General features: G+C 36.4%; 1 protein-coding gene across 1 annotated transcript in view; it reads left to right on the top strand.

The window, feature by feature from the left end:
• The window catches only part of LOC116341543, a 148,535-nt gene that overhangs the window by 118,134 nt on the left and 6,805 nt on the right, over nucleotides 1–23,596 (top strand). The window contains exon 3 of the mRNA XM_031768666.1: nucleotides 22,418–23,570. Coding sequence (XP_031624526.1) covers nucleotides 22,418–23,570 — 1,153 coding nt within the window. The remainder of the gene's footprint in view (nucleotides 1–22,417; nucleotides 23,571–23,596) is intronic.

Below are 23,596 nucleotides of genomic sequence, written 5' to 3'. Positions count from 1 at the left end.
TTTGATGTAAACTTTGACCGTAATCCATTGGTAGTTCAGGCAGCCATGCATAAGTACTTCGCAAATTTATCTTTGTCTCCATGTTCTCACACCATTCCCGTCACTTCTATCCACCCGCTTCCACCCACTTTGCCAGCTTAGTTAGATTAGGATAGATTTCAGAGCATCGAGTAAAAGTCATGTCTAAGTCCCTCATTCCAATCAATTCTAAAACAGCTGGATAATTTTATCGTTTGATGGTAATGTTGATGAGCATGACGCGGTGTGTGTGTGTGCGTGGTGGTTGTGAATGGAAAATGTCGAAATGTAAATTTATTGCGTGTTTTTCTTTGTGATTACATGAATATGGAAATACGCCGACCCATTTATTTAAAGACGTTTCGGTAATGATGGTGATACGATGAACCTGTTTTCGCTAATGTTTGTCACATTTTCGACTTGAAAAGTTTAAAGTGCATCGATGTGAAGCAAATATACGAGAACAAGTGGGAATAGAACAAGCAACAGAACCAAGTGATTCGAATAAAATATCACATCGAACGGATGAGGAAGCACGAAAAGAAGACCGTCGACGACGAAAGAATACAAGAACAAACGACGTTTTGATTTTTGGGCGTAGTCAGTGGTGCTTCATCGTATACGAAAATTGCCAAGGAAAAAGGTCAAAATTCATTGACCTGCTGGCACATAGCCCTTACCGAACACTGATGCACATGCACAACCTATGCAATGCACAATTGCATAATAGTTTACTCTCTATCGGTATGTGTGTGTGTGTAAAACGTCGGTTCATTCACTCGATGCGCTGCTGCTTTTCCTCTCCCACATACGACAGATCCTTAGCATTTTCAACATCGTGTACGGTGTCGCTTTCATTGTGCCTGGAATTTTATGTACACAATTTTCCGAATGAATCTCAAATCGGCAACACATAAACACACATACACCAAGAGAAACGAGAGCAACAGATAGAGAGACACGGTGAAAGAGCAAGAAAGATAGAATGAGTTATAGAATGAAAATGCATAGTAAAATAATCATACATGAATTGTACATAAAACACGCCTATTCGCTGACCCAAATACCAACCGAAAATTTCGTTCGTTAATATACAGCTTTTTTTTCGTACATTCCTTTGTCAAATTTATTCTCCATTATCGAAATGCATTCGCATATTCTAAATATTGACATTTTACATGTTGGCTGTGTAACCCAATTAAAGCTGTCATGATTCGGAAAGATTAAATTACTTTAAGTGCATTTTCATCGTGCCCGATCAACGACCAACCGAAAGGGGTGTGAGAGAGACAAAATTGCCCACTTACTTTTTGAAAAAAAAAATGCATACATAAACATACAGCTAGAAGAGTGAACAGAAAATTGCGAGATAGAGAGAGAGCTTCTCATCGTAGTACTACGATGGAGAATCGTGTGTTTGTAAATTGATTGTAATTTTTGCGCCATCTGCAGTGCCAACGATATGCATCTAATCCGTTGGAGGACGAGATATATCGTACGTGTGACGTCATTGGAGTGTGATATGCGCAAAAACGGCAAAATACCATGGAATTGCCTATTTAAAACAAGCAGAGCATAGTGCATTGGCACAACGAGGAGATTGGCATGGTGCATTGAAAGCACGATTGAACTCTCTTTTTTTAGCTTCTCTTCTCTCAAACTATTATTATGTGCAATGTGCATACAGACAAAGCACATAAATCAATTGCGGCACACAACTCCCTCAACGTTGAACAAATCATTGGAATATACTGTGTGTATGTTGTGCAGCATGGTATTTACTTTGTCTTTTACTATTGCTAGTGGTGCAATTGCTACTATATAACTGTCGTTGCTGTTCTGCCAAATATGTCGAAGTTGCAAAAACGGCTGCATCGCTATCAGGCAATGTTTGTCAAGAGATGCCAATATTTACTATATTACAAGTCATATGTGGATTTAAGCACAACCACATTAATCACACTTGAACCAATACTCAGCTTCGCTTCGCTCTCTCTCTCTCCCGCTTTATCTTAACTCTCTTTTGGTATTCAATGTGTACCCCAAGAGACATACACACGACATGTTTCAGCCGGATATTAATGTATCGCGACATTATGAATCACACCACAGCAGACTCTATTCATCGTTTCCCATTCCGAGTTGAAGCAACAGCAAAAACCCCTACACATCATCTACAAAACATACGTATACACCGAGTACGATAAAAGTTGGTGTGTTTTTTTTTCATTCTTGTGTGTCGAAATCTCTTGCTATGCGCATCACTTGATCATATTTGCTCCCTGTGTAATGTAATGTATGCATATACCGTTTGCAAAAACACATTTTCCATCTGATTTTTCGTGTGTGTGCACGAGATGGTATGTGTAGCGAGCAGCTACAACCACTATTCACAATACAAACAGTCGATGACGCTCCACCAGAATGGACATTTTTCGTATCGTGTAGTCGCAACGAATACCTGTATATATATATATGATTGTATCATCAAGGGAACATGCTGTGTTATCCTTGCATTTTCCCATCTGTAGATGAGTCATCGTTGTGTTGTGGATGTCAGTTGTTGGGATTGTATTTGTTTCTGAATAGATATTCCTTTATCGCTCATATGTTTTATTCGTTTGAAAGAAATTCTTCGCTCTTTTTTTCTGGCCGTTTCGGGAAAAACAACGACACTCATGCTGACGTACTATACTATGTCTCCCCACTGCATGGATGCCGCGCAAACACATACACACAAATATAGATAGAAAAAAAAAGACACGCCGTGTATAGTAGTAGCCACTTAAAGCTGATGCTGTCGCATTTGGGTGTTGGTACTCGAAGATCAACATTCTTGCATTTGTATATAAATATACCGAAAGCGAGAAAGAGAGATCAAGTGAGAGAGCGTGAGTGTGTGAGAGAGAAGGAAATACAGCCGGTATATAAAGAGTTTGTGCAAATATACGCGCAAGCGCTTTTCATCTCCGTATGCTATTGCCTTTACAAACAACACCACTAACTTCGGCACAGACAATGAATCGCAATCAAAACAGCCCGACGCTATCATAACTTGTAAATGTATAACGACGTGTTTGTACATACTATATATATATATGGCAAATGCCATTGTTCCCAAGTTGTAAACGACTGTTCTGTGTTAAACGAATCTGTATATTCACCGAACACAGTATTACTACGGATGAATTTAATCATCTATCCCTATCTCTTGCTCTATCACCTCGCTATTTTGCGAAGAATCAATCGTACACACGAAAAAAATATGAGAACTTGGCATATTATTAAATCACAAGTTCATTACACTGTTTGAATAAAGCAATAAATGGAAGTGATGTTTCTTGGAATTATTATTGGAAACTATCATGTTGATCGGTTGAAAAGAAAAAAAAAATTAAATTCTCGAATTATTCCACGTAGTAAATTGCTACTGACGATGCCGTATGTAACAAAATATATTGCACGTATGTGCGTATTGAGTAAGCAATCTTGCTTAATGAGTTAAGTTGAGTTGCGAATATTTTTGAGATTGCTTCTAATATTTCTTTTTTTTCTCTCTCTCTTTACAACATTCATTTGCGAGTTGAATGTACGGACTGAAATTGCTTTAAAATGTATGGACGCGTGAGCATTGTCCATCGAATTCCATAATAATAATAAAAAAAGGCGCAGCAAAAATTCTTCTGAAGAATGCGCACACATCGTAAAATGTCAAAAAGTTCACCAACAGGGAATGCTATTTCAAGAATTTGTAATTTTGCGTAGCAATTTTGTTTCTCTCCCTTTCAACTAGTATCGGTTTTATTTGATATCCCCATTTTTTTTTTGCTGCCGGTCATTGTTCATTTTGTTCCAGTATGTCGATTAGTTTGTTACATTTACATGGATCAGTGAGTTCTAATAGACAAAATAGCCAATCGAAGTGAGAACCAAACTAAACGAGAAAAAAAAAGACCCGAGCAATACAAACACACTTCCAGCCAGGAAATATACACAACAACATACAAAACGTCTTTTTTTCTTTATTTTTTTTATTCGTTTTTTTCCTCGTGAAAAGTTTAAATGGATCTCAAATGTTGTATTAACATCATCATTATTGTTGTATGAACATTTGTATTATGATTCTAAATTTTGTGTATACATTTTTTTTACTCCCGCGTCTGTCTCTGTGGCATAAGCTAGGGGATTTGGTGAGCGTGCAGATTTCCAAGTTACCACTTACATAGTAAGAAAACTAAATGCAGGTTTGTCGATTGGCCATAAAGCTTAGCGCTAGTCAAGCATAAAAAAAAACGAGAACTCGAGTTCGTTCGGTCGCGTTCAAGCAATTGAGAATAAAGACGACGATAACGACAATCCGGCATAAATCACTACGTATGTGTTTTTATTTATTCCGAAAATGGTTCATTGAATGATTTATGCTTCAATAGTTGAATAAATAAAACGCACACGAATTCCGAGGAAAACGCAATACTCATTTTTTTTTCAAATTCATTTGAATAGAATGAAATTTCAAGCATCTATTTCATTTCGTTCGCCTTTTGTTAGTTTGCTTTCTCTCTCTCTCTCCCCCTCTCTCGCTCTCTTTCTATCGATATATTGGCTGGCATTTATGTATGATGGTGCTCACTATATTAGATTTAGTTCAATAGATGAACTGGTGCACACGCAGAGCAGTTGATTTAAATAAATATTTCACGATCGCCTTGAGCGATCTCTGCATTTCCGAGAGCGCATTTGCAGTCGGCTTCCCCTTTTTGTATTGTATTCCGATAAGAGTGCTTCTTTTTTTATTTTTAATATGAATTATTTGCGCTGGCAACCAACAGCAATTGAATCACTTCTTGAGGCAATCTACTTGAATGGCACCCACATACTCTTTCCCTCGTGCCCTCTCCCTCTCTCGATCTCTCTGTTCCGTTTGTTTTGCAATTTTGCATTTGCACATATCGAGAATTCCACTGTGTGACAATATATCAATTTCAGAATGCAGTTATCGCATGTAATTGGCAAATCACACTGAATGCCATCACACTGAATGAGAACACACACACACAGTGATACCGAGAGAAAAATAGGGAAAAAAACTCAGTAGAACATTGGTCGTCTAGCCTGCTTTATGTATATAAATAGTGTGTGTATATACAAGCGAACAATTGTAATCACCGTATTATGTAAATAAAGTGACTGTCGTACTACGAGCCATTACTTTGCCCATTCCATTCATTCATTCACAGACTTATTTTATTGTCGTGTGTACACTATTAACTGTTTTTCATCCAGACCAAATGCTAAGCAGCTTGATCCAACTATAACACATACTTGTTGCTGGGTGCTGGTGCTTTGGCGCTCCATTCTTATTGTTGTTTTTTTTTTTCGTCGATGTTATGTTGCTCTCTACAACTGCTTTTCTCTCTCTCTCTCTCTCTCTCTATTCTTTCCTTTTTCCGACTTTAATTTACATAATGTTTGTTTTTATTTTCATTGGATAATGAAAATCCATACGTGCACCGATGTGTGTTATATGCACACCAAATAGTTTTCAAACATTATTTTTCATTTATTATCCCCAATCGACATAGAGCACAGTAGTCAACTTACAACACGATACACTGTTCAACACTTGAGCATTATAGCAGACGTCGACCACATTTCGAATGCAATCGTATACGCAAAATAGCTGATCGTTATCGCCTGATTCATTCTGATCAAGAAACATCTCCACACACACACACATACCCATCTTGGACATTGTCAATTTCTTTAAGCGCTTATTGTTGTTGCTTGTTCGTACTTGTTCTTCAATTATTAATCCCAATGCTATTATTTGATTACGATCTTTATGTCTATGGTTTCGAGTTTCATTCGAATCAAGACATTCAACGTTTTTATTCGTATTTTTCCCATTTGTTTCTATCTATTTTGATTTTGGAAAATTGTTTTCTCTCTTTCTCTGCTCCTTGCTCCCCCTCGTTCCCTTCTCTTCTTGCAATTTATTTTATTTGATTGCCGTATATTTGCAAGTGTTATTATGACCTGCTAACACTTTTGTGTGGTACATTTTAGTTTCCGCTGTGTTGTTGGCGTTGGTTGACTGACGCGGGCTGTTGACTATTAATGCCCGCCATTGTGTGTTTTTTTTGTTTTTATTTATATTTTCCATCAGAACACCTGTTATTGACTGGTCATGCACGAATAAACATGGAACATAACAACACAGCATCTCAAACATATGCTTTTTTACGCAATAGCATCGAATCATCGAGCTGAAAGAAACAAAAACAAAGAAAAATTCAGAATGAATTAAAAAATATGTACGTATACTTTGCACAACAACAACAACCAACGAATTCCATTCGTCGGAAGTTTCGTCTCTCTTTCACTCGTTTGTCAGCATGGTTTTCAGCACCATTGAAAACTATTTATACCAATGGAAAATGATCGAATCACAGTTAGCATGTGATGAAAAGAGAGCGACCCAAACAAATCCAATAACAAAGCCACAAAATGAGACAGATTATTGCTGACTCATTTCGATTTGTGCTGGTGTTTATTTATATGCTTTTGGCAAAGTGCAAAATTTGGGGTGTGTTTGAATGAAAAAAAAAAACGATTGAGAGAGAGAGGGGGAGAGAGAGCAAGCACGAGAAAAATAATACATAAATTATATTGTTATTGTTATTATTCATGTTACATGAGTGTTAGTGTTGTGTTAAGTTGTTTCGCCGTTTTTTTTATGTGCGCTCTGTTGTTTGTTCCTGACTTCACTAGTTTAGTGAATAGGCAAAGTGGAATGACCGATCAATCTTTTTTTTTTGTTCTGAATAACAAATATGCGCATAATATTGCCATCGACTTTTTCGGTATCTTTTGTTGCATACCGAAATCGATACCGTTCTGGTTGGGTGTAGTACGTGTGATAATCGAAATTTGTTTTTTTTTGTGGTTTTTGTTGGAACCATAAAACTAGAAATTCTAAACTCATCCTTGTTCCAAGAGTTGAACTGATTTTTGACGGTCATTCAAATGTCAAAAAGATGAGCAAATTTCTTTTGAAACTAACAACCATATATATGCAATGCAGGAAAGTCAAACAATAACAATGAAAATGGTTTCGACTATCTTCGCATTGATAATGTATCGTTATTTGATATTTCTCTTCGGTCAATACTCTCTTCATACGCACACAATCACACTCACACATGTACGCATATTATATTGGCACGTAATCACGGCTTATCTTTTTTTTGTGATTTTCTGCAAAGCAGCAAGTGTTTCTTTTCACATTTTCAAGTGAACTACAATAAGAATGGGAATGTCACCAGAGATTCAACTACTTAGCCGCTATTTTTCGTCTCCTTTTCTTTACACTCGTCTCTCTGGCATTTGACTCTTTTATGTGTATCTTTTTTTCTTCGCCCCAAATTACATACTTCAGGAAAAGTTTTACTTTTGTGTGGTATATTTTCTTTTTCGGTCGGAAATCGTTGCGTTGTATTTTTCGTCTGTTGGAAACAGTACGCTGTTTTTTTTTGTGTATATTGTGTGTGTGTGTGTCTCTATTCGTATTTCATATAGCATTTTCATTTTGACAGCAATTGTCGTTGATTTTCCGCTAAACGATTCAAATTGTTTGGTGAACATTATGTCGGGTGAAATGTCTATGAGGTGAGTGTGTTCGATGGGTGGGACACACACATTCTGATTGCTATTATTATGTGCGTTATCAAAGCATCGGCAGCATTATTGGCTATCAGAATTGCTGCTAAACATGATGATGGCACTGTTGCTATTGTTTGTTTCACTTCGTAGGCTTTTTTTGTTCACCCCGAAGCCTATTTTCCGTTGTGCAATCTGTTACGCACAATTCAACACCAGAGCGTCAATATATTCGACATTTCGAAGCATGTTTGATCTGTCTTTTCGGTTTCAATCTCACATTTCAATTTTGTCGCATTGTTTTTCCTCCTTCGTCTTCTATTTTTTTTTATACATTTATATATATAAAAATGTCTCTTCTTTTTGACTTTTTGTTATTGTGTGCAATCGCCCCGGTTTCCGTATTTGATTTTCTTTGATTGCTGCCATAATAGCAATTCTATCTGCACTCTGTGCTTTTAAAGTATTTTTTTTTTGGCTTGTTAACCACGTATCGTTCCATTGCCATTAAAATCACCATGACTTATTCTCGGTCCGCATAATAGCGCATTCCTTTTGAAATGTCTTTATTTTGTTTTTATTTTGTTTTTGGAACATTTACTTCGTTTCTATTTTGTACATCGAAATTCTAGACAACTGAAACGAATGCGCTCAGCCTCGGAGCGTGTCTATTTTGGTTGATGTTAGCATTGCTGATACTGATGCTGCGGCTGATGTTGTTGTTATTGGATGAAATACACCGAGAGAAAGTTGTAAATAAATCGAACCAGTGGCGAACGAAGATGTTTTTTTTTTGCCCTCAAACCAATATCAAATGCTATCAAGAGTAAATATGATAAAATTGAACGACAAGAGATAAAAGCCATGACTTACAATGTCGTGTTATGCTTACAATTGGGTACAATCGAGTAATAGCAACGGGTATTTATGGCGGTGGAAATAATATAAAGTAATATAGCAGCATACTGAGTGTGTGTGTGAGAGAGTGTGAGCTATTTTAAACACATCTGAAAATGTACATGACTTATAATGTTCATTGCACCATGAAAATAGCAGAGACTGAGATAGAGAGTACACGAAAAAAAAAACGAAGAACTAAGCATTAAGGCTAACAAAAATATAGACAGCGAGAGAGAGAGAGAATGGGGAGAGTGGGGAAATAGAGAGAGAGAGAAAAGGCGCGGTTCTTTAAATATAAACAGATAAAGTATTGGGTGTACACGCAGGTACGCGCGATTTTACTATCGACAAGAGCATTATAAATAAATCAATTTGAATTAAAACGTAAATATTGAAGATAATATAGACGGTACGATGGCAGGGAACATTCGATGTCAGCACATGATAAACAACTCGATATTCCATGTGGACACATTGGCCACGATGAATAAATGGTGAGCGTATAGCAACCAATATATTTTACCAAATGCACCAGACACACACTGATGACACTGTCTTACAGCATTAGATGGCTAAGCTCCGGGAATTCATGCGTCGTCGTCTTTTTCGTTTACATTAATCCAAGATGGATAAAAACGAAAATGAATGATTTTATCAGTGTAATTGATATGCGCATTAATACACGCAATGCGCTCATAAAATGGAGTGGTCGTAATAGAAAATTGGAGAGAAAAGCGTTGACTTACAAAAAAAAACTAAAACACAACCGAAACGATATGAATTACGAAAATGTATGCGATTTTCTATTTGTCGAATCATTATTTATTTACCTTCATTATTTACTATTAGCGTTTTCAATGTTTTTATTTCTGCTTCTTTAACTGACAGTTGACGCCAAACGCAAACGAAATTAATTTTACTGCACCGCAGAAAAAGTCTCTTTGTGGTTTTAGACAATTTTTTTTTTATTTTCGAATAGAAAAGAAAATGTTCGTCCTTTTTGTTTGCGGATTAAGCAATGAAGAACAAGTATTGTATTTTATCGTCTTATAAAATTTGTCTAGCATGAAAAGAAAGAAAGAAAAACGCATTCAAACATCTCTGTCAATTCAATACACAAATCCAACAAAGAACGGTCAAAATCTGACGGCAAAAAAGAAACAGAAATGGACTGAAAATTAAATGGAATCACTAAAGCAACAGAAAAAGGAAGAATGCTTTGAAAAAGTTTTGCAGCAGAAAAAAAAAACATTGAAGAGAAGTCACATGAGTGTGTTCTTTTGACGCTTAAAAATAGAAAACCAATGCGCAATAAAATGAACTTAAGATCTCTTTGTGATTGATGAAAACAATCAAACAAGCGTCAAAAAAGTGGCAACAAAGCAAAATAAAAAGAAGAATAAACACAGTTTGAAAGCAAGAAGAACTAAAAGTTGAGATTATTCGTGCAAAAAAAAGAGTCAGAATACAACAAGAGAAATATTTAAATGGAAACAAAATTTGCAAAGCAAATTTCAACTGAATTTATTCATTTGACTTGGCACTCTGCATTTGTATTGGTAAAATCGCGTGCTTGGTCGTTCATTGCCTTACCAGTTGAAAGATATATTCGCGCGCGCAAAAATTGCGTACAAAAATGGTGTTACACACAAATCAAGCGGGACTAGAGGGGAAATAGTGTGAGAGAGGGAGAGCGCGACAACAATACACATACTCACATATGATGTTATTAAATTCCCGATCCACAGTATGGCATTATGGCATGTGTGCTGGAAGAGTATTTGTGTTTGCGTGTCTGATTTATTCCATGTAATAAATTTGCTTCTTCTTCTTCTCAACTTCAGCTTCTTTTACTTGACTTCATCAACTGTTTATTTAGCTTCGCATACCGCATTTGATTCTAAAAATAAATCTTCGGAATATTTCAATGTATTTTAGCACACCGAAGCAGAAGTAACTAAAGAATGAAACCGAGAAGTAGTAGTAGATGAAGAAGCGAAAAAAAAGCACGCAACATCATCATCAAATGTGGCAGGTACAATGAAAATGATCACTGCATCCACAATTGGAATGAAATAAAACTAAAAAGTGTTTGCCATTTGAAAAAAAAAGGCACGAGAGAAAGATTTGGCTCAATTTTAAAATACATTACATATACTCTCTTTCGTTCACATAATAATATAAGCGAGAATTGCCTTGCTAAATGCTCAATAGACCAGTAAACGTGTAGTATAAACACAACTGTTTTGTATTTACGTTTGGTGTGCGCTGTGTAGTGAAGCACATGTGTTCTTTCGTCGTGCTCGTTCTTGTGTACGGAGAGAGTGAGTGCAAAGATATTCATTTTGAATCACTGTGTGATCGATTCTTGCATCATAAACATTGTACCCATTCCCGAAAAAATAAAAATAAAACAACAAATCGAAGCACCTTCGACACGGAACCACATGTTTTTTTTTTCTTTCATTCTTCAGTTCCTCATTGCTTGTTGGTTCGCTTGTTGGAGCAAAACGCTTTTTTATGGTATTCTGTGTTTTGTTTTCACTCATTTAGTTTTGGTTCTGTGTGACTGTGATTGTCCGCTCTTTTTTTATGTATATCAAACATAGACCATAGTAACGACATGAAAGACTTCGTTCAATCGTGCGCGCATTATATTACAGGTGAAAGAACTTATGTCCTTCAACAAAGTATTTCTTCGCTTCTTCTTCTTATTATTCTTATTCTTTCTTTATTTAGCTTTGCTTATTCTCGTCGTTTTTTATTTCTTCCTCTCATTCGATTGGAATGCCGTATACGATGAGGTAGAATGGGATAGCGAAACTTTTATACATATGAACACATGCAACAAACGCGTTCTAAAACCAAAAACCATCGTTATGAACAGCGAATAGTGTGTGGCTTCTTTGTTACCATTATTGTAACCGTCACTCGCGTCTTTGCTGTTATCGTGTATACGCACACATACGCATAAACGACTATGTATACGCGAAAAGGCGCGCGACTTCTTCTCGGATATTTACATTTTGTTTATTTATTTGTTCTATCTCTCTTGCGTTCAATTTATATAAATGTTGGTTGGCAGTGTGTTGGTGATGGTGTGCGTATTATTATGGTAATGTTTCTCTATATCGTTCATGTGAGCAAAATACAACTAAAAATATAATTTATTACAACGAGAGGATTATGGTTTGACGATTTTACACATTCGTACTCATTCTCTGTGTGTCTTTCATTGTCGCCGTTGTTGTCGTTGTCGTCGGCACGACCCGTGTGACCACAAATGACACGCATAAAAATAAGAAATATGAAGAAAACACTAATAAAATTGTACAACCTGGAAAAAAGAATGTCTCGCTTATTCGCCATTGTAACCATCGAGTAGAAAGAACAATGATCATAAAAAAATGATGTTTTACTACGCATACACGACGTGCGATCCACTTACAATTTGTGTATATTATTTTGTTTTTATTATTATTATTTCCACTCGAACTGAAAAAGCTTCATAAAAAAAGCATCAAGCGAAAGAAGAAAAACAAAACGCTTGAAACAAACTGTTTTGCTGATGAATTGCATCGAAAAGGATGGCAAAACCGTAGAAATTGTTTCTCAGGAAATTTTTCGTTTAAAAGAAATCAAGTCAGTTGTTCATTTGTGTTGTATACATGCTTTTGACTTTATTACGCTGATTTTTGCCTGCTTTTGTTTTCTTATCGTTGTTGAATTGTGCAGCGCCTTTGTCGCCACGGCATTTATACTTTTCCTGTTGATTTCGGAATCGTCTTTGTTCAACATTTATTACAACTATACCTACTATTGGCTTATTTGAATAGCTCAACTCATAGTAAAAGAAGAAAGAAAAAATCACGGCAGCGTCCGTTGCTTGGCTTCCTTTTCATTTTTCGCGCGCGTTCTTTTCTTCCGATGCCATTACTTAAAAACAACAACAACATATTTTTTTTCGCTTCTTCTTAGCTCGATTGTAATAAATAACTGTAGGGCCATTGTATGAGATTCAATAGTGTTGACGGTGAATATTTTTTCTCCTCCATAAATTGTATTACAATTTTCATTCGTGCTGAAAAACCTGGGTATTAAACACAAATGGAAATGGTAGTGGAAATGTATTATGCTCGTTTAAGTTTTGTTTGATTTTCTTATTTCGGCACGAATATCCCAAACCACTATGCCATGGCAAATGTAATTTTTGTGTACATTTTGAATATCATGCTTTCTTTTGATTTAATACCGACCAAAAATTCTTGTATTATTATATTCACGTATTCGATTAAATCAGTTCATTATAACAGACACACTCTCCCTCTGCACTTGAACAGTTGACGTTCTATTCAGTCAATAGGACCCAATTGAATATCGATAAAATTCATATACAAAACAATAAAAAAAATGTTTGATTAGAGATTGTACACGTGAACTTATGTAATGGTGATTTTTATTTCGTTGTAGCATCAACGCTCACAACAATCATTCAACAATTCATTGCCATTGAAACGAAACGTACAATAGTGCTGTTGATTTAAACGGGCCAACGTAGTAATTTTTCTTTCTCGCATTTGTTTGTTTAGGATTTCATATCTGACACAAGTGCCGCCATACAGGCATTCAACAGCAGCTTATTATTATTATTGTTATCATATTCAAAGGTACACCATATGTATATATGTACATCGAAATGGAAGCCAAGCTAATTGAATTGTGCACGACTTAAGTTCATAGCAAATGGAAATAATAGACACAGAGTGAGAGAGAGAGAGAGAAAAAGAGAATAAAACATTTTTACTGTGCCATCAATTTAGTAATTGGAATGACTGATTTCCTTTTGTCAGTACACGTAATATTTGTATTGCCATGCGATGCCGAGCGCGCGTCGTGTTGCGATGCCAAACCAAATTCAATTTATCAGACACACTTGACGCTATATGCACACCCGCGTTACATTCATGTATGCCTTATGTATAATTTTCCTTTCGTTTCTGCTTCAATTAATTAAATTCGTTTCGAATTTTTTTTTAATATGTGTCAAGTTTAATCGGTCTTGAGATTTTTTGTTTCTCTTCGTGTCTTATTTCGTAGGAAATATAATAATTGTTTGAAGTAGCAAACAATTTGACCTTTGGAGTCAAACAGGGCGCCGAAATAAAGAAAAATCGTCAAATTAAGGGAAATACCGTGTATTTTTCTACCGTGTAGAAATTTATTCATTGAATTTTGAAGTAGAAGCCGGAGAGACAAAAAAAGAGTCGATAAAATTCACTCCCATTACATCATTTTCATTTTTTTCACAACGATCAACATAACAAATGAAAAGTGGCTGCACATTATACCGACGAGAAGAAAAAAGTTGTACGCATAAAATATGGGACGTAATTCGCGACGTAAGCAAAAATGTATGCCATTTCAAACCCACATTATTTGTATACATGCAGTGTATTCGTTTTATTGACACACGAAAATGAAAAAAAAAGTCCCGAGAAAAAATCCATCACAGACTCATTGTTTACCCTTCTCTTTGGCCGACAGAATTTTCCATTTTTCTTTTCTACTCGAAAATCTTTTTCTTCGTTCCTATTCTTAAAATATGCTTCTTCATTTTCTTTTTTTGTCTTCGTTACTTTGAAATACTGTTTCACTTTCGACCATTTCACTTGTTCCACTTTTTCACTTTCAATGGGATGAAAAGAATCAAATTTAACTGTAGCAACACAATAGCAGATGAAATGAAAAACAAGAAAAAGAGCGAAAAATTCAAAATCAAATTGAACTGACAAATGGAAATGGGTTTGTTTGTTGAGGCCTAAAAATCATACATCGCCAGACATGGCAACACTCTCGGGGGGTCGCGAACGCATAAATCGTAAATATCATTAATTTACGATATCAAGTGCTGTTATTTTTGGCAGCCAACAGCATTTATTTTGGGTGTTGTCGACGTCGTCATCGCCTTCTCTCTCTCTCCCTCTCTCTCGCTCGCTGTCATTCTTTTTTCCCGTCTTTTGTTGTTTGATAAAGCAAACATTTACTCGGATTGGCAAACCTTTCGAGCGCATAATGATACAGACGAAAACAATTTGTACAGCAAATGGAGCAATCGTAGCAACCTGATGGAAAATGACGGTGAACAAAGCACAAATACACACGCACGTTATGTACAATTGTTTGCTGAATTTCGCCGAAAATGGCATGAAGAAAACCAAATCGTCGTATAATCGATTCAAATTCAATTATATATACTGTGCTCATTTTGTTTGATTTGATTTGGCCGTCTGTAGCGAGACCGATACCGTTGTATTGCCATTGTTTCCAATTGCATAATCAACGAACGAACGAACGAAAAAAAAAAAGAATTTTTCGATGTTACGAGATAAGATATATAATCCCGGCCGCTTTTTGGCCACAAGAAAAACCGAATAAGAAAAAAAAAGCTCGCACACACAACTCTGTTCGACAGAGTGTAAGCAACAGAACAGATAGCAAGTAAATCAAGTAGAAGAGAAAGAACGATGGCAACGGATACGTGCGTATAAATTTTTTTCCTCTCTCCTGCGTCTATTTCATTGCGATGTTTTATGTGGCGAAAAATTATTCATTTTATATTATCCGTCGTCTGTGCCTAGACCTAACCCAATTTTCCCTTCATGAAATATACACAATCATTGTGTGTATGGCTTTTTGTTGCCGCTTATGTGTGTCTTCTTCTCAATGGGTTGAGTAATTTTCTTCTCTTCTAAGTCAGACACTCTTGTTTCGATTTCGGTTATTCAGTTGAAGTATATCTTCTTATTGTTTTTATCCATTCCGGTGTTGTTTGGAAACTGATTTGCTTTCTTGCATGCCAACCATTTTCAACCATTAATAGACATTCGGTTTTGGCATTGAAACATTTTTTTGCCCCATTGTTTTCTTTTGTTCTACCTCTTTTTTTCAAATTATTCGGGTTTTTTTTCCCGTTGAAATTATATTTCAATTTTATAAAAGAAGAATATAAAAAATTGTGTGGCGTCGCATATATTTATTGAGGTAGGTTGACTTGGCTTATGAATAATGACTTTTAGTCATATTGGGAAAAAAAAGTTGCGTGTGAATTTTGAATTGAAATAGCAGAAAACAAAAAAACACCTCATACACACATACACACACACTGTGTGACAATTGTAATGCAAAGAAAGCAAATAAAATGGATGAAATGAATCGATTGCAATGAAAATGCACACACATGTACACACTTATAAATAGTAAATATAAATAGGCCGTATTGGCTAAAGATAATTTAGCGGTTGCAATGACCGTGGGCGCCATTTAATCAAATGCCATTAAGTAAACATTGTTTGAATGCAATAAACGCAACAATGTATGCCGATTTATTGACTCGATTATCATATTTGAACGCTTATTACGTATGGTTTCTTCTTTTCCTCACTCAGTCGCTAACTAAATAAAATTCCATATTGTAATTTTCGTATGCAATTTATATTTTTTTTTTTTTTTTGTGTGTCATGTTGCTTTCGCCCCATTGTCGTTATCACAAATGCAAAACCGAATGCAAAACGCAAAATAAACAATCATAAAATGCAATTCATATTAGATTTAAAAGTCAAACATTCTCGCAAATCACAGGCGACAACCAAAATGAATCAAAAGAGTGAGAGCCTTTTTTGTATGTTCAATTCGATCAAAATCCATGAAAGTCCTCGACTATAAATGCATGAGTGAGCTTGAGCGGGCGCGCGCTCATGCGATCCGGCCACACTCAATGGGACAAAGAGCGTACTTTGAAAATTCAACCGAAATTGATTACATCTCCGATGCGGTCATGATTATACTAAAAAAGATTATCAATGCCAACGGAATACGTAATAATGTCACACGAGTCACAATTGTTCGTCAATCTGAATTTTAAATCTGTGCATTTCGATAATAAGAATATGCAATGAACTGCCTGCTAAATAAACATTTAATTTTTCAATTTATTCTTCGTTGCTGTTTTTTTGTGTACCGTTCTTTGTCATTTTACTATTTTATCGTGTGTCCCATGCACTTCATGTGCATGCCTGTTGTTATTCCTCATCGAAACTCAGGAGTGCCATACTGAATTTGTTCTTATTAGATGCGATTACTTGGGATGCGAACCAGGGCGAACAATGTCGCTTAAGGCTGAATCATTACACACAAGTGAAGTGAGAAGCAGAAGAGCACACACACACAAAAAATTGTAGATGTGCAATTACCACTGAGTCTGGTACAAAACATCATGCTGGCGCCTCAGATGCACTATCTTTCAGTTTGAATGTTCGTTTGGCGCAACGCTTTCAAATTGTCACATAGAAATTTCATTACAATTTTTTTTTCTCGTTCGTTCATCGTTTCAATGACTAGATCACAGCACGGGTCGTTTCTTGTTACTTCGAGAATGTACGCTTAGCTGAACGGACAAACAAACGCATGTGAACCAAATCATGCACTCAATTCCATTTTTGTCGCTGATTTCATCTAATCACGCTCACCAATGTGTACACTCTGTATACATACTGATTATCCGATATATATATATTCGATTCATTTGCTTGCATATAAAATTACACTTTTCAATCGTGAATACAATGTAAAGGAGACTACTCTATTTATAGATTGGAATTGAACATTGTGCTCAATGCAAACACATATAGATTAGGAATAGAACACTGACTGGCACAGCCATTGAATTTTTAAATTGGACGAAAACAATACGAGATTTAGAGATAGAGGTGATTCGATCCATTCGATCGAATTATGCACATGCAATGAGCGTTACACGTCTGCGAATTTAACCACAAAATACCTTTGCTTTTCATTCACGCTCTCACTCTCTCTCTCTCTCTTGCCTTTTTTGCCTCTTCTTCGCTTCATTTTTGATGTTGTGTGATTTGAATCGGTATGACAGAATGTTCCGATCACATCATTATAATCATTGTGGCGCGCCGAAGAGAAAATTAGACACGTAACATTGCATCCATAGGCGATTTATTTATAGTCTGGCTTTTGGCATGTTTTCGTCTGGTTGCATTTTACTTTGAAATCACAAGCCGTTGACGTTGCCGAAGTGCACAAAAGAAGCCTATTTTCAATCTCTGGCTTTTTCGATGTGAGTGTGTAGTCAAGCACAAAAAAATATTTTGCACTCGAAGAATCATAGAGAGCGAGAGAGAGAAAATCTACACCGACACACATAAACATGGCTCGATTGTAAAGTAAGTGCCGTTGCGGTAACCGTCCAAAAGTCAATAGCTCGAATCATCAAAGCAAACAAAATGAAACGCCAGAAGGCGAAAAAAAACCCTGAGCCAGACACAACAAGACCAGAACTTTTACATAAAACTGACTTCATATCAGATATTTTGTTACAACATATGTACCATTCTATCTCTGGCGTATTCTTTTCGCTCGAAATCATCTAAGCGACACAATACGTTCTCTCAGTCTCCGCTTCTTAATCTCTTAACTCTTGGGGAAAAAAGCTTCGAAAAAAGTGAGAGAGCGACCGAGAGAGGGCGGGAGAGAGAAAAAATCCGTTTTGTGTTTTTCAAAGTGGAATGTGTATGAGAATCCCAAAGCCTTTGCAAATGGGAATCTAATTTACACGCTTACATTTACACGCGGTGACAGTGACGACAAGTAGAACAAACAACGGTTTTGTCAACCAAAATAGTAAGCACATGCCCTTACAAGAGACACACAAAAAATATGCAGAAAAAACATAAAAAATAAACAAACAACAACATCAGGCAATCACATGACAGAATCAAAAAACGGTGCGTTTTGCATGTATGTGAAATTAAATAAAAATACATTAAACTGTCAACGTTGTTTGAAAATCAGTACGGTTTAACCACACGGTTGGTATGTATGTTCTGAATCGTTTTCATAGCACACTACAAAACCGCAAGCACCGTAACATTTTCTACCATGGAATTTGATCTCTTTGTCTCTGTCTCTGTCTCTCTTTTATTTCTCTCTCTCTCGTCTCTCGTCTCTCGTCTCTCGTCACAGACCTGACTCACTTTAAGTTCAGTCAAATGTGATCGAGTCGAGTGATTGCGTAAAATTATTATGCCACTTGAAATGTTGCATTATAAAAAGCACTATATAATGTTTCCCAGTAGTAGCGGTCATTGAACAACAAAGCGACACAACCAGAGGCATTGCATAAATGTTTCTATCTTATTTCCGAAACAAATTCAAAACGATTTATAACGAGACGAGAGTTGGAGAAATATCTGCATCTTCACATTTGTTCGGCATGCATTGTTTTTGTTTGAGAACATCATGTGTTTCAAATGAGATTTGCACAAAGCGACTACCATGGTGATGGCGACGACGACAACGATACAGCTAATGCTGTTTTGTAGTCTCATGGCGTGAAATCCAAATCCGAATCAAAATCGCGTTCGTTTCTGTTTTTTTTTCTCGTCACTTTTTCTTCTCATCACATCAACATTGCTTCTATTATTACGAAAATGGCAAAATCTGTATTTAGTTTTTATGCACATGTTTTGGTGCTGTTTATTTTTAGCTAATTTTACAGAAAATGTTAATAAACTCGAAGAGCGTTCACATCACACATTGCAATAATATATGGATTTGTGGACGTTCACAACAAACACCACACACACACATGCATACACCAATGGCAATCAACAGTGTGAATGCCGTTTATTTATAAACGAAATGAAAAAAAAAAGAAAGAAAAATAAAATCTAATATTTTCGCTTACAAAGTTTGATTCGGGGCGCTCGCACCAAATGTAGTGCTCTGTCTTTCGTCGAATAAAGAGAAACGACATCGCTGTGTAGTAGCAGAGAGATGCAAGAATAAGTAAAACAGCAGCGAAATAGCATGCACCATATAAAATGTCTTGTGCATTTTATTTGAAAGATGCACTATATTCAACTGACGTCAAACGCATTGCGATCACAGTGCATTTTCATTTCGATTTCATTTCACAATGATATAAATGCGAATTGCAAAGAGCCTTCTGCAAACGATACGATACGGTGTGTCTATCTATGTATGAGGAGCTTAAGAGAAAGCAATCTCCTTGTTTGTCTCGAAATATCTCGCTCACAGCCGGTTCAATCAGAATGACTTGCTGGGATAAAGTGTCGTGACATTGGATTTTTTGTTATCTCTCTCTCTCTCTATCAAATTTGCTCCTTCTTTCCAGTTGCAATGTAGATGGAAAACTTTTCTTTCGACTCGATGAAGTCATTGCTGCACTAATACGATCCGATTCAGTTGAAGAAACTTCGATAGTAAGAGAGAGAAAAAAAAGCCAGTGGTATAGAAATTCTAAAAATGGTTTGGCAACGGCAAACGAATGTACGAACGAAAGCGAAAAAAAAATTAATGTTATTTTCTTGTTCATGGTGATTCCTTTTCATTCAATTTGTGCATAGTGTGTCCCCAGCGGAGAGTGAGTGAGAATGAGAAGAGAAGGGGTGAGGGAGATAGAGCAAGTGTGCTCGTTTTGCTTTTGTGTGGTGCTAACAAAAATCCATGAAATCCATTAAATGGCCATTTTACAGCGACACGTCGACTGGTAATGAATCGGAATTCAGCGCAATTTTTTTCATTATTGTTGTTGTTTGAGACTAATAAAAACTCATTTAATCAGCATTATCATTTCTCGTTCAATTTCTGTACTACATCATGATTACATTGTTGTTGATGATGTCGTGGTGGTATAACATCATTTCAAGTTCATCTCTTTTCATTCCCGTTCTCGTTCCCGACTTCTTCACCATCTTCAAAATGACAACTTATTGTATCCAAAACGTATTGAAGTGTCGTTAAATTTATGTATATATTTGCATTGACTGTGTACAGTATGCGTGCACGCTTGTAGTTTAACAAACTGTAAGAAATGCGTTTTCAGACTCCCTAATGGTCTCTTTGTGTGTGTGTGTTCGCGCGCGCGATGTATGTGCATGCCACACATGGGCGAATATAGCGACAAGAATTTTTCTTGTCAAATTGATTTACAAGACAATATTCGTTCCGTTTTCACGCTACATTTTGTGTGCCATATGGTATTATCATTGCATGACGTGGTGCAATTTTCAATTTTGCGTTAAAGCGCAGAAAAAAAATACTATAAACAATCACCATGTTTGGAAGAGAGCGAGAGAGAGAAAGAGAACGTATCATGATAGTATATTTTGCTAACCAGCAGATGTGGTGCAATACCAGAATTACTGTCACGTAGCAAAAGAGCAACAGTTTCAATATGTGTGTGTATGTCAACGCAACGCCTGGCTCTTTCGGTAAACAACCATAATATAAAACGAGGCAACGTTAATGCAAAGAGAAAACGAACACTCTTATAAATCGCTCCATTAGGGCACGGCACCGTATAAAGCCACACTACATCTTCTGTCTTCGCATGGACCATCAGACAATATCACCGTTTAATGATCTCATGATTTATGTATAAAGTGAAATTATTATCCCTTAGTAGCATTCGACGAGTGACTTCATCGTCCACTATTGTAAACTAGCCTTGTTTCCATCTCTACTTGCATGTTTCTCGATGTGCACGAGAATTGAGCAATTCTGTAAATAATTTACGAAAATACATTAAATTCTCGTGATCTCATGAACCTGAAGGCGAACCAAAAACGAAACTCAACCAAATTGATACGGAATGAAATCTGAATGAAACAAAGACAAAAACAACCGAGAGAGAGAAAAATGAATAGCAAGATAAAAACATTGTTTACTATAAATACACAAGAGAGAGATAAAATGAACCAAAAAAACATTCAGGCCAAACTATGGCGTGCCATGTGTTATGTGCTTAGTATTTGAAAACGTTAAACAGGAATAAGGACAATAGAATTTCCTTTTTCGTTACTTTGTACCAAACACACAGCACACAAAAGTGAAAACAAGGAAGAAATTATTACAATTTATTTGTTCGTCGTAAACAAATGCGTTTTTAATGTTTAAATTTCGAGCAACCGAATGAAAGGAGAAAAAAAAACGAAGTAAATACCGGCCAACGGTTTTCAGTAATATAGCCAAGGAGACGAAAAGAATAGTGTATTTTGTGTTCGTTTATTCAGATAAAAAAAACAAGAAACAAAAATACAAGTCAAACAAACACAATATGCGAGCATCTATCCAATCAGCAGGCACAGTTTTTGCAAGGTGCTCACCTGGTTTCGTTTTTATCTCTTATTCGCGTACTGATTTCACCTTTGCCGTTGCATGGTCCGTGTTCGTCTGTTTTCACAATTTTTATTGTTTTATTTTATGCCATCATTCACTGCATTTATTTTTAGTCAATTGCGCAAGAGGGAGAAAGAACAAAAGAGAGAGGGAGCGGGAATAAAAGCACAAACAAAAATAACATATACATAATTGTGTTTGCATGTAAAAAACGTTCATTGGACGGCAATAAACATGAAACAGATGGTTTCCGTCAACAACGCAATAAAAATTGCCATGTTGTCAAAAAAATGGATGTTATTTTGTTGAAGAGCACGGCCAAAAGACGCAAAAGGGAGATCGACTTGGAGATTGCGCTTTGCAATTCCTCTATCTATCTATCTATCTATATAACTTTCGATTGAATGCTTTCGTTGTTGTTGGTGTTTTATCACATTTTAAAAATGATAAAAATTAGGGATAATTAGAGTATCATATGTCCTATTCAATAAAATACTAAAATTATACACATATTGTTTGCCATAGAATAACATAGACTTCGTGATGCGAATTATTATAATTTTTTTTACTAATGAACGTTATTTTTTATTTTCATTGTCTTTTCTCTTAATAGGCTGCCATTTTACAACAGACCGCTCAATACATTATCGCATTGGAAAGTGAAAAAACACAATTACTTACACAAAATTGCCAGTTGAAGCGATTGGTCGATCAAAATGATAATGCTGGTGTTGTTGAAGTAGTGCAAACAGTGACCCCAACAAATACAACAACCACCGGAACTACACAACAGCCGCATGCACTAAAGAAACGTAAAATTGACACGATCTATACAATGCAAACGATATCCGATTCGTCCGACGAAGGTCTTGGTTCAATGTCACCCGAACCAACCACAGTAACATTGTTGTCATCATCGACGTCATCATCGAATCCAACAACAGTTGTTGCCGGCACTGCAATGATTTCAAAACAAACAAATGGAACGATGAATGCCAAAGAGTTCATCGAAATGAAAACATTGCTCGAAATGGAGCGTCGCAAAAATTCAGCGCTTGAAGATCGTTTGCGTCAGCTAACTGAATGCCATCAAACGACCACAATCTATACGAATGGTGAACGAATTAGCTACGAACCACATGAAGTGATCGAACACACCGACAATTTACGCCATGCGGACGAACAGCAACAACAACATCAGCAACAACAGCAGCAACAACAACAAGTTCAAACTGTGCTGGTCGACAAAGTCCATCATAATATGCAAAATGTGCATGTGCTTGCAATCGATACAATTCCAACAGTTGGCCAAACACAGGTGGTTATGTGCGCGCCGGTTGAACATGATGATGTCGAAATGGTCGAGACCATGTCACGTATGCATCGCAATCAACCACAAATTGATGATGATGATTCGCGTACATTGTCACCATGCGATATGATGCATCAAAAAGAGGAGCTAATCATAAACAATAGCCGACCACAATCACCATACATTGAAAGTCATCATATACAAACACATCCGATGGTCGCACATAAGGGCACAATTCGATTGCAACCAATACTTGAGGCTGCCATCAAAGCCGAACCAAAAGTCGAAGTCGAACGCATCCATTCGCCGGGCAGCATGACTGTGCTCAAAGATTGCAATAATGATGCCATCGCCACAAATGGCACAACGGTGAATCAAACACAATCCAGAATGTTCATCACACATCAGAACACATCACGACAGAATTTGGAAACCATTGTCGAAGCCATCAGACGTAAGTTATTACATTTTTATTTTATT

The sequence above is a fragment of the Contarinia nasturtii genome, unplaced genomic scaffold (genome assembly GCF_009176525.2).
Source record: "Contarinia nasturtii isolate CC-2019 unplaced genomic scaffold, AAFC_CNas_1.1 Cnas_scaffold_745, whole genome shotgun sequence".
Lineage (NCBI taxonomy): Eukaryota > Metazoa > Arthropoda > Insecta > Diptera > Cecidomyiidae > Contarinia > Contarinia nasturtii.
Note: the sequence above shows the minus strand (reverse complement) of the source record. Positions and strands in the feature narration are given on the sequence as shown.